Here is a 12,789-nt window from a genome sequence, read left to right as displayed (position 1 = left end):
AATTATTAGTAGATCTATTGAATACCAATATTCTTTAGCCAACTAGCCAGCTTTTGATAAGAAGAATCAATGGGTATAGCTAGAAGATTATGGGACACATATACAAACAATTATTTGTGTGAATTAGTTGTAAGAACTGTCAAGTATCCTACTTGCCTGTACTGAGTGTACCTGTATGGGTCTCTCAGAAGAGCTGGCCATGGTCAAGATGAACACTCAAAACCACAATCTACCTTGCTGTCCACATAGAGACACTCAAGTTCAGAGTCCATAGCCTGATACTCACCAATTATTATTGGCTGTGGTTCACTTTTTACTCCGACCCCTGCACTTGTGCTAGCTGCCACTTCTACCCTGTATTGAATTCCAGGGAATAAGCCACCTATTACTACAGAACGAATAGCAGCATCCACAGTTTTGTTGATATGGAATCGCGTTTCATTTCCAAGACACCAGATCTATAGAAAAGAGAGTACACAGAGATAGAATGACATTTCTAATCTGACAATTCAACTATTATAACTGGATACATATACAGTGACTGACCAATTTTGCAGTCTTTTCAAACTGTTTATAAATGACATTTGTGGTCATTCTCTGTGCTTCGTGTACATTTCTGTGCATTTGAAGGAGAACAATATGACAAGCTGAAGCTCTGTCATGTTCTTTTACATCTCCCTATTATGATATGAGTTTACACTGAGCAATATAGAAGGCACAGTGACTCCTTGGTCATCAGGTAACTTATGGGCTATTTTAAATTTCATATTTGTGTACATAAAATATCATAGTTTTCTTTTTAATTTATCAAATATATATCCTATATATTATATGTATCCAATATAAATTTGTCAAAATTTATATTGTCAAAAGTATGTAAGTACATACCTAAGTAATTCATATTACATTCAGGAAAATATCAAGTTCAGATGTAGTTAACAGGATTAATTGATCTCAATTACAGGAATTGATCAAAATAAAATTAAAATAATAGTGATATATAGAGCAATATCACTAAATTTTAGTCTTTATCAAAATATATTTACACAATACACATGCATGAAACAAAATGCAGGAAGGATTCAGACACATGCTTAAGTAGCTAGGTTGTTATTTCAATATAAATTGAACTTCATGGGATGTGTTCCTTAGAGCTACAGAAATTTGTTACTATAAATGATTATGAAAGTTCTCAAGTATCTACATTTATTTTCTTATTATACAATATTTTACAATAAAATGCATATTCATGTGCATGAATGAATAACATTTGCTTTTGAAACAGGGAGTTCTTGTAAAATTTTCAGCTAAAGATGCCTGTGAATGGTTTATTTTGTTTCAATAAAGTATCTGCATGGGTGATGGAGGTGCACTTAGCCCTTATCTGAATGCACACTACTCTACCCATATATGCTAGACATATAATAAATGAAAAACATCATGCTGTAAACCATTGTTGCTATTTAATTAAGCCCAAGTTTAGAGTATTCAGCCTCGGATGATACAGAAACAAATCCCTGGCTTCTTTCACCAACACATACTAGTGCTTAACTTTGTAATATTCCCACAGGGCTGTCACACGCTATAACTTTACAATTGACTTAGCTGTGTTTGCAGAAGGACATCTATCCTTCCTAAGCATGGTTGCTTAAAATAGGATAGGGGTATTAAACAAAAATGTATAATTAACATATTTATTTGCAACACGAAGTTGACCGTTAATGTGACAAAGGTTTATTTTAATAGATTTTAGGAATAAAATTCATTCTGCACAATTTAGCATGAAATTATTCTGCCTATTTTTTTCATACCAGCAATGAATTTCTGAAGTAAAGTCAAATCTCCAGTTATTAATACTGGCTCTAGTTAACATGCTACTTTTCAACTTTTCAGTAGTAAGAAATATATATATATATGTGTGTGTGTGTGTGTGTGTGTGTGTGTGTGTGAAAAAAATAATTTCTTTGAATTTTTCCCAAAGTTTAATATATAATCACATCATGATTCAGCCAAAATTTCTCTGAGTCTTAAACTTCAATGATAGTAATAGACCAACAGGAATGCATGTCTTCTTTAGATTCCATTAGTTCAAAAATGAGACAACTACTTTTTGTTATTCTGTCAACAATTTGTTTCAGTGGCCTAGCGAAGGGGAGCCTCAATGTGAGTTGGGACAACAGTCCAGTTCCTTTCTTATCCATTTTAACTTTCTTAATCTTCAGTTCATCTCTCCTTGATAATATGGGCGAACTTGCTTGTAATGTGATCAGTTCTTCTACCTCAAGCCCCTTCTTCCATCATTCCCGAGCCCCAGTATACTGAAAGCCATCCCACTCTCCATTTTCCAACTGAGCTCAATGTGTCTGACCTTGATGTTAGGTTCTCATTCCCTGTGCCTTCTCGCCCTTTCCTACCACGCATCACAGTTTGCATCTGGGCCTTTAGAGACAGGCTCTGTTGCAGTGGTACTGAGATCTCTTGGTGTAGCTGCCCATGAGCCTCCTTCGTTAGACTGGCTTACCTTGTATTCCTGAATAATTCCATTCTGGTGGTCTGGAGGTGGAGGATCCCAGGATACACTGATGCTTGTGCTGTTGTGGCTTCCCACTGTAAGCACAGTGACGGACTGGGGAGGGGCACTGGGAGCTGCAGAGGAAACAGACTGAATGTGAGCAGTAACTTCTGGTAGGCACATGCTCACAGAACAGGAAAGTAAAGACCTTTATGGCTCTGCCTTCCAGTCACCCTGAATCTGCGTATAAATTTCAACAAGCGACAGTTTGTTAACAAAAGGTTTCCCATGTACATTTTAAAGTGGTGCAGCCAGTAGGGGTGTTATCCGTGCTATCACAAACTAAACAGCTACACTCAGGGTGGTTTTCTGTGCTTGGCAGTGTGCTGCCAGAGTCCAGTCTTTCTCATGACCTCAGGAAGCAGAAACAACTCAGTTCGCTTTTGAGCAAGGGGGCCATATTGTAAGATATTATAGGCGTCAAATAGTAAGTCAAAATTTCAACCCAGAGTATTTGATTTTAGAAGTTTGCATAAATCTTTAACACTTTCAAACATCTGTGTTTCTAGAGGAATACATAATTAATTGACTCAAATGTATTCTCAGATGATGTGTCCCAAAATGCAAACAAGCATTAATTCTAGGGGGAGGCATTTTTGGTGTTGTTTGGGGTAATGCTTACTAAGTAAAATAGACATGCAATTATAAATCTCACCAACAAAAATAATGCTTTTCTTTTCATACTGGGGAAAATAATTGACTATTAAGAACTGGCTTATAATTTAAGATTTAAAACATATTTTATGTGACTGGGTAAAAGAGTCTGCTAATAAAATTGAAAATGGGCTCATGTTGGGTCAGACGTGAAATGGAGTTTTTTTTTTTTTTTTTGATTTCCGAGAGTCATTCTCTTCCTTTATAGTTTCTCCTATAACTAATTACATCCATGCTGAGAAGCAATGAGTGAGAAGTGGTTCCTGAATTTAGATTGCTGGGTCTCCCATTCGGGGATTCCTAGAGCTAGGAAGCACTAATTGTGCAGAACTCAGCCATTCTCAGTGAACCTTTCAATTTAACTCAATGAAAAAAAAAAAAAGAGAGAAACATTGGAACATTTGGATAACAGTAAAAACCTGTCTAGAGATTTAAAACAAAGAATTGTGGACCATTAAAGAATTTCTTCAATACTCAGAAATAGGACCACAATTTACACCCCCTTAGAAATATCCTAAAACAAACACATTTCACAGGTCCGCTAAGAAGGTGTCCCATGTTTGGTCAATTTGTCACGACACATATCATTGGAGTGACATATTTGAATTGAGATATAAAATGCAGAGAGACAGCTGCTAATACAGTTTGCTCCGTACTGTCTCTCTGTGTGACAGTATTACCCAAAATGTGGCAAAGTGACATAAATCTGACCACTTGCCTACCACCCTTGCACTTACAAGTAGCTAGACTGCACTAAAAACTATCACCTGGAAGCCAGCTTTCCTGTCTTTTTGTTGTTAGCTGGGCGAGAACTCCATGCCTACTCCCTGACAGCTCAATTATTCTGCTACTCAGCTTCCTTCTGCAGATTTGAGAGAACGTGAATCGCTGCTCATTGCTCCAGACTTAGTCCAGCTGAGACCATTTGTTACATCTACCTGGCCACGGAAAACGGAGAAAAATGTAGTCCAAATGCTGACAAATATCTAATCCACAGGAAAAGTCCACTGCAGTGAAGCTAATTTTGGAACAAGGCTTAAAGTTATCCTAAGTTATAATTATTTGCCTTATTCACTGGTGGGAGATGTTTTCAGCATATGTCAAGTTTAATACAGGATAAAATTATTAATAATATTAGTATTTTTGGTCTTTATTTCCTAAAAGTACTATGGTTTCAAGTATATTCACTTTTGTCTGTGTTGTTGGACAAGTCAACGTGAAGTTCATATTTTTATTTTGCATTATATCATAGGAAGTGTGTGACTTAAAAGCTCTTTGCATGAGCATCAGACTTTTATAGAAAGAGACCCACACAGTCCATTCACAAGCTGACTTGGGGGCCGAGTGCTTGTGGTCTCCCCTTTTCACTCTGAGGGCAGCATGTACTAAATGTCTTTCATTTACTGAAAGAGAAAAAGACTGGCTAAAATCTACACTCATCTCAGGTCACCATGGGTTGACTTTTAAGTATCTGTGGGTAAAAAATATTCCAAACATGGGGGGAGGAGATGAAACTCTTCTAAGATGTCTTTAACAAGTGTGCAAATGGGCTTTCAAAGGAGAAAGCATGACTCTAGCTCCCAGTTCCTACAAAGAAAAAGGACTGGTAGATGTCAGGCTTGGCTGTATCCCTAAAGAGTGGTCAACATGAATGAGCTTGTTTTGTATACTTGAAGCTTATTTTGTCTTCTGAATCTAAATGAGCTAGATCCTAATTAAAATACAAAAATGTATTTTTGCTAGTTAAAATGTCCTAAAACAGAAAGCTTAGGACAAAGGTGTAAGAAAATAGATTTTAACTTTTTTTTTCTTTTTAATTTCCTTTGACCTTTTTGTCAGATATACATAGACACACAAACATACAGACTTATATATACACTTCCCACATACATCTTACACACTCACACTCTTCACATACACCTCACCCACACACCTCACCCACACACGCACACATCCTTCATCTGTGTTTCCATCTTTTTACTATATATATATTATAAAAAATTACATTCCCTGGATTCACTCTTCAATACTCGTTTTCTGGTCTTCCGATTAATGTGAGTGAAAACTACAAATGAAAATGGCGTAAGCAAACGTTTAGTTTACAATGGAAACTTTACTGACCTTCCTCAGTAGTACGGATTGTTTTTGATTCACTGTCCATTCCTTGGAACTCATTAAAATATGGCCTGACTTTAATTTCATAGGTCACCCCCTTTTTCAGATTCACCAGGACAGCACTCCTCTCGGTTGGGACTTTGGCATCGAGATTCTGCCATGCAGTGGAAGCTTGTAGGCCAGAAGTCTGACGGTACATCACTCTGTAGCCCTGAATGAACTGGGGCTGCCGATCCACCTGGAAAACGACAAAACAGTATAGGATAACTGATGGAAATTGGGAAGACATCACTGACGAATTTGCCCATCTCTGGCCTTGCCATGACCATCTGAATGATGCTAGGGGCATCTCAGTCATTTCCCTGCTTCTTATAAAGTCCTTAAATCACAAGTACACATTGTTATTTTAAGGTATTTTTTTTTAAAACGATGAGAAGGCCAATTGTCTCCATGTCTGAAAATATGTCATCCTATCTAAAATGGTCACACACGATCTACTAAGGTCCCAACTGATCATCTTTGGTTTCTCATTTGGTTTCCATTTTCTTGCATTCAACAATTCGCACTATCCTGGTTTTCGTAAATAATAGGCAATTTTCTCACATCAACTCATTCATTCCTTCTCATTTAGAATCTTCTGTTGTTCTTACTGACTGGTGCCAAGAACTATGCTGATTTCTGAGAGTGAAAATGGGCAATAAAGGATAGATCCTTATTCCTCTCATAGTCCATGTAGAAGGAGGGCATTAGTTAATAATTAGTCAAATAATATTAAAGTTACCATAACAAGTAAGCATAAGGAAAGGCTCTGAATGTGAGCACTGGGAATTAGAGGAGGGAGGAAGCTGAGGTAGATGGCAGATAACTTGAATGAGAGTGGAAGTCACTCCAGAGACAAAGCAAAGGATAAGAATTCATACATTCCTGCATCTGGATAAGCTGCATGAGAGATTAAGACTGTGAGTCCATCATGTTTAAAAGTACATGCTTGCTCTTCCCTGTTAACAGTATGTAATTCAAATTCCACCATTTCAGCAGCTGCTTCTTCCTCTAGTAGTCCCCGTCAACAGGTTTTGACAACTTCCATGTCTCTCCCTATATTAAACAGCAGCTATATTTTTTACCTATAGTCTGGGATTTTGTATTTGACTAGTAAAATCTTTTTACTTTATGACGCCTGGGTAACAGGTCAGTTGGAAAATAGTCAGTTTGGCAAGTTGAAAGTCTGAGCTAGAGTCTAGAACACGTGTTAAGACAACTACAACAAAAGCAAGCTCTGGGGAGGGGAGACCATGGGGATTTCTAGCCAGCCAGCATAGCCCATTTGGCAATATCTAGCCCTTTGACAGAAAAGGAGTGCTAAGAATAGTACCAGAAGAATATCAGTGCTGCATACGCTTCCCCCTCACCCCCTCTCTCAGAATATCACAGAGGCTGTTCTTTTCTTTTTTCTAAGAGAAACCTTTAAAATTTTTATTAGTTCCTTGAGAATGCCATGAAAAGTGTTTTAATCATATTCATACCTCCCCCAATACTTCCTGCATTTATATCCCTTCCCTCCCTATTCAACACTATAAGTTTTCTTTCCCTCTTTCTTAAAACCTTCAAGACAAATTTGTGTTGCCCAAATATTCAAGGATATCATCTTCTACTGGAGAGAGGTCAACTAATCAATGACTACCTATATAGAAAACTCTCGCTCTCTGCTAGCAATTGCCAATAACCCCATGGTTTGGGGTGGGATTGTGGGCTAGTACAGGTTTTGGACAGGTTGTCTCAACTGTTCCTTTTCTTAGAGGTTTTGTGTTTGCTTCAGTTACAGGGAGAAATGTCTTTTTTGGTTTTAACTATAGTAACAGCAAAGAATATCAAGTCATGTTGCTGGTTTACCTTGCTTTTTAAAGGCAAGATTTGAACATAAGCAATTGTAACTGCTTCCTCCATCACTAGCAAAGACTACGGGTATATGCAGTCTACCCCATGCAGTAGCCATATGCTCAGAAGCACAAAACCAGCCATTTCACTGTGAAAGTGTAAAGATTAGTGAACAAGAAATAAAATGACATAATTTCAAGACAGTCTCAAGGAAATAAAAAAGAATATGAGTTTTTTACTAGGGCTTAAAAATTCAATTATCAGCATGCTATAAACAAAAAATTCATAAAATAAACTTCTAATCTATTGTTTATTTGAGTATGGTTTATTTTGCGAGAAAGCAACAAACTGATGAATAATAGATCACGTTATTGTTTTTTAAGTATTAAAATGCAAAGCTTCAACTAAAACAATAAAACAAAGGTATATTTTTCTATTTAGAATGCCCTAGCTAGAAAATACATTTTTTTCCTTACAAGTACATCTTCAGCTGATAGACAAGTCTCCAAAACTAGAAATCCCTTCTTTTAGCTGACAGACTTTTAAACCCCAAAGATTCTCTGGATCATCCTGAAAACCAAAGATTCTCTGGAATTGGAATCACACTTTTATGAGGCTGTATCAAGAAAAATTAAGCTCCGTCTAATCTGGAGCCTCATGCATGACTTTAAAATGCTCAGCTATGCTACCAATTTGTGTTTATAACAACATGACATAATTTTTGAAAGCAGAACTTTCTCTAACATAAAATTAGGCAACCAAGAAACAAAATTTAAATTCATGAGAACCAGGGAGAATTGCCTTTCATCAAAACTGCCAGAGTTAAAAAAAAAAATTCCTTGCTGTGGATGTTAAAATAACATTAAGCTTACATTTTATAAACTTCTCTGAATTCCCTTTAAGTGAATTTATATACTGAAAGAAAGACATAACTCACAATAATAGCTTGTTAATACTGAAAGAAGCAAGCTGTGTTTTTAAGAAGAACATTAAGCAGCTGTTGGAGATGAAGGGAGTCTGTAAATCAGGGCAAATTGGTTTTATCCATGTTTGGATTTCATTAATTAAGTGTTTTAGGTACTTTATGAAGCTAATGTTTACTACACAGCATTGCTCTCTCACTCCAGTGAGCACCGCCATCGCCCAGTGGATAGTAATGCGCCACTTAATAACAAGAGTTTAACCTAATTTTGTGCAGTTGGGAGGCACTGCTTAGAGGGAGGGAAAATGTTGTTACAGGTGAAAGCAAACAGGGAAATGCTGTGAGTTGGCCTTCAAACCAATGAGCCATCACTCTTGCTCATCTTGACAGGCAACCTTTTCTAAGGTACGTTTTGTGCTTGCTAATAATCTTATGAATAAACAGGTTAGAAGATGGGCATTCTATTCTATTAGAATTTATTCCAATCAACGTCTAGTACAAATTCTTGGGAGTTTCAGTCCCTAAATTAGAAAAAAAGGGTAGTACTTATGATGCATTACTAAGGGGTTTGCCTCCTGGAGGAAGCAGAAGACACAGAGAACACCAGTCTCCAGTTGTGCCACCTGATTTGGTTTCTACCTTCACCTATTTAACTTTCTGTGTTCAAGAATGCTGACTTTCTTGAGATCGCACATGCCATGAGGGCATGAAATAGTAAATCATGAATGTAAGTAAATGTACCCTGTAGTCTGTGGGGATTTACAGAGCATTTATAGGTCATCTCTGCCCAGATAAATAAATAAATAAATATAAAAAAGAAGAAATAGGGTATTTTCAAATCCACATTTTTACTGAATTGCCAAAAGCTATGTTCACTTATACAGTTTCCTTAATAAATAGAAAAATAGTAAGAGAATAAAATCCTCCACCCGAACAGGAAACCCCAAAGAATTTTCTTTGGTGGGCCAGTTGCTCTGGCAATTGCCTTTGAAGAAGCACTCATTGCAGGCCAAGTGTCACGGTGCTAAAAGGAGGGCCTCTAATTCTTCTCTCCTTGAATCACAAGAACACTGCCCTAAAGTCATCATTTTTTTCAAAGCAAGTAATTTTTTTTTGCTACTTCATCTGTTGAATAGTATTTAAAATCATTCTTATTTACTGTCACAATATCTCTGTTCAGTTTTAGCAAATTGCCACTGCTAATTATTTACATTAACGTTAATCTTTGATATATCTTGAACGTGAATGGATTTTTCCAGGAAAAGAAAGTCATGGACAATTTTGTTGATTGACACCTAAAGGCCACTGTGAGTCACTTTGGGTGGCCTTAACACTAAACAGGAACTAAAATATTCTTGTCTTCACACCCTAGCACAACTGATACTAAAATACTGTGAGTTCAGTAATTTATGTAACCTATACAAACTGTCTATATTGTTGTTCTTTTATAAAAATTGCTACTTAACTAAATAGTATTTAAATATTATTTTAATGGCTCCTGTTCTAAGATACAATTCCTCAACAGTTCCCATTCTAAATGTATATTAAATTAATGCAATAATATTTTTGAAACCTAATAAACTAGCACACCTATGTGACTGAAACGTTTTTTCACATGTATAACATTTTATGGCACTTATTGTTAATTTTTTCAACTAAATTTGTGACTCTTTAATGACATTGAGGTCTAGAACAGGCTTTGTACTAAAAAACTGCCTTGGAGCCAGACTTGTTCAAAGTAATTAATATTGAGGGGAAACCCAAAGAATTGTCTTTTTTTTTTTTTACTGTGTTTTACATCTCAAATAGTTTACCAAGTAATTGATAAAAGTAAGTATGTTTTATCTCAACCTGATTGGTTGAGAAAGTTGGTATGAAGTGTGATAGAGTTGTTTCTCTACGGTGATCTGGATGTCAAGAGGTAAAAATACCAGATTAGTTTTTAAAACATGTTCAGCTATTTCCAAAACAATGACTACAGATACAGTTAAATATATTGTTACTAGTAATTAAAGAAATGAAAGTTGCACTCATAGTGATGCATCACTGTCTACCCACTAGAGTGGATACAACTTAAAAAAAAGAGCACATTAAGTGTTGATGAAGGGGAGAAAACTGGAAAAACTTTGGAAGAGGCCAGTATTCTATGAATTTACTAGCAAGAATATACGAACACTTAGGAAATATTTAGCAAGTTTAACAGAATGTTTAGCAAGTTTAACAGAATGTTAACTGTCAAGTTAACACATTGGTCAAAAGCCATGGGACTATACCAAAGAAAATGTCTGCATTGAAAATGATCTAAAAAGAGATATAGAAACATTAGTCACAGTAACCAATAAAATGAAACATTTCATAGGTTTACCAACTAAGTTGTAAAAGGAGACTATGGACTGTGCACAAAACAAAATATTAATATGACAATGTCATAAAAAAGTTAGATGTAATATATTTTATATCGGTACAATGCAAGGAATAAAGAAATAATACCTATTAGAACATGAGTGCAACTCCAACAACAATGTGCTGGACGAATGAAGCAAAATACAGAATGATTTCTGCGATTCCCTACAAAGCAACACTCCAGAATATATAAATCTATAGCAATGCTGCATTTACTGGGTGGAGAGGGGTAAGGATGAGTGCAGAATGGAATGATCACAATGGTAACAGGGTTTTAGTCTGTGATGATTTTAGCATTCCTAACTTTGATTTTGGTGAGGATATCAGAACACTCATCATGACAAAAGTATTCACTGTACTCTACAACTTTGGCATGTCAACTAAAGTTCAGTGAAGTTTGTAGAAGTAAGGATAGAGAAGACCTTATTTATATAACAACTTACTTTTAATTATAACTCTTCATACAATTTTATTTATTAAATATTTTCTTTGTTCCCATTGATTACATTTTCATTTGAAATGATGAGTGTTTTAAATTTAGTTTTGGGTTTATTTAACTTTTTCCTTAAAAGAAAATTCCAAAGAAATTGTGTTGCTGTATATAGAGACTAATATAATCTCTGAAAACTTACTGTCCACGTGACTTGAATGGTTGTAGGTGTCAGGACAACTGGAGTATGTAGACGAACAATGACGTCTCCTAATTCTTTCTGTACTTGTCTGTGGTCCACTCCTTGTGCTGGGGGACTGATATCTGTAGTAAGAGGATAAAACCACTCCTAATTACAAAATTCATTATTAAATTCTAGTGCATTTGACATAATCCAATTTAAGACTAACTGCCAGATGGAAAAAATTCCTCATGACATAAATCAGTTTGGTATACAAATATAAACACATGTATATAAATATGAGTGGATGCATGTATATGTGTATTCCATGATGGTATGCAATATTTATTATCTTTATCTTTATCAAAAAAAATTTATAAAAGAGTCTTTGTAACTCTACATTCCCACATGGATGTAATATTTTGGAAAATCACAAGATTAGAAGTTAGACTGGAGTCTATGTCCTAGTAACTTGCCTAGAATGACCATTTCTGTAGAGATGATAAGGCACTGAAGTATTTTTCAAGTTATATTTAAGACATATCTGAAACTGAATATTAGAGTTATCTTTAATTCTCTTAGCCTGATCAGGAGGTTGTGTGTTCCAACTCCTTGACCTGTATCCATTTGAGTCACAGTTTGATAAAAACACTTGAGAGAAAAAAAGGAGCACAGAGTGAAAAAAAGAACAAAGCAAATTTGAATCTTTCACAATATTGACAAACTTATAATAGTGGTAGAAAGTTCCCAAAATAATCAGTTTGGGCTTGAATTCCTTCATCTAAAAACAGGTCATATAGCTGCTTTATAAGAGCAAGAGGGAAAGCATAAATAAATAATGCTCCTGGAATGACACATGGTCAACCTTCATTACCATTTATCATACATAGTTTGCTTAAAAACTATTCTCTTACTTCATACAGTGATAAAATATATATCCCAAGGTCTTCATAAAAACTATTAAAAATTACACACATTCAAAGCCATCAATTTGATCTCAAGGATTAAACATTACTCATATGCAAATAGAACTCCTTAACCAACACACTTCAATGTCAAGATAAAGTTTTTCCTAAAGATATTTCATTTTTAAGGAGGATTTCCAATTCTAAGTGATTTTATTTTCTTAATTTCTTCTACCTTTTCCTCAGATTGTAATGCAATGCTCTCGCAAAAGTTTTGAAGCATAACTTGAGTGCGCTAACTTAAACTGAGACATAAATAGTTAGGAACCACATAATGTCACTTACTTTAATTTCCACTTTTTCATCTTCAGCAGAAACAACAAAGTAAGACATGAATTGACTTAGAACAATATGTTCCTTTATATGAATACTATTAACCTTTGTTGATATATGTATGGTCTACTGTGATATTTACCTAAAAGTATTTAAGAGGTTTAATGAAGTAAACAACTTTCAAAGTACATGGTCATTAAAGCCTTTGAAAGCTCAGACCTCAAAAGCCAACATGTGCTTTGTAAAAGAATACTTTACCGATTGCCAAACAGATGAATGTGTGACATCAAAAATAAATCTGACATTCAGTCACAAAACATGGCTTTTCCTATTAAGTGTCTGTTAAGAGAATATAGTTCTACAGCTCTTTGAAGTTTCTCGGCTGCAACATGCCAGATC

General features: G+C 35.4%; 1 protein-coding gene across 12 annotated transcripts in view; it reads right to left on the bottom strand.

The window, feature by feature from the left end:
• The window catches only part of Robo2 (roundabout guidance receptor 2), a 651,725-nt gene that overhangs the window by 65,918 nt on the left and 573,018 nt on the right, over nt 1-12,789 (bottom strand). For all 12 annotated transcript variants that reach the window (XM_050148878.1, XM_050148871.1, XM_050148873.1 and 9 more), the window contains 4 exons: nt 11,174-11,295; nt 5,348-5,579; nt 2,522-2,646; nt 287-458 (listed from right to left, as the gene is read on the bottom strand). In XM_050148878.1, the coding sequence (XP_050004835.1) occupies nt 287-458; nt 2,522-2,646; nt 5,348-5,579; nt 11,174-11,295 (651 nt within the window). The remainder of the gene's footprint in view (nt 1-286; nt 459-2,521; nt 2,647-5,347; nt 5,580-11,173; nt 11,296-12,789) is intronic.

The sequence above is a fragment of the Alexandromys fortis genome, unplaced genomic scaffold (genome assembly GCF_014885135.2).
Source record: "Alexandromys fortis isolate MF-2015 unplaced genomic scaffold, M_Fortis_MF-2015_v1.1 scaffold_4, whole genome shotgun sequence".
NCBI classification, from domain to species: Eukaryota; Metazoa; Chordata; class Mammalia; order Rodentia; family Cricetidae; genus Alexandromys; species Alexandromys fortis.
This window is presented reverse-complemented; position numbering and strand designations above follow the sequence as displayed.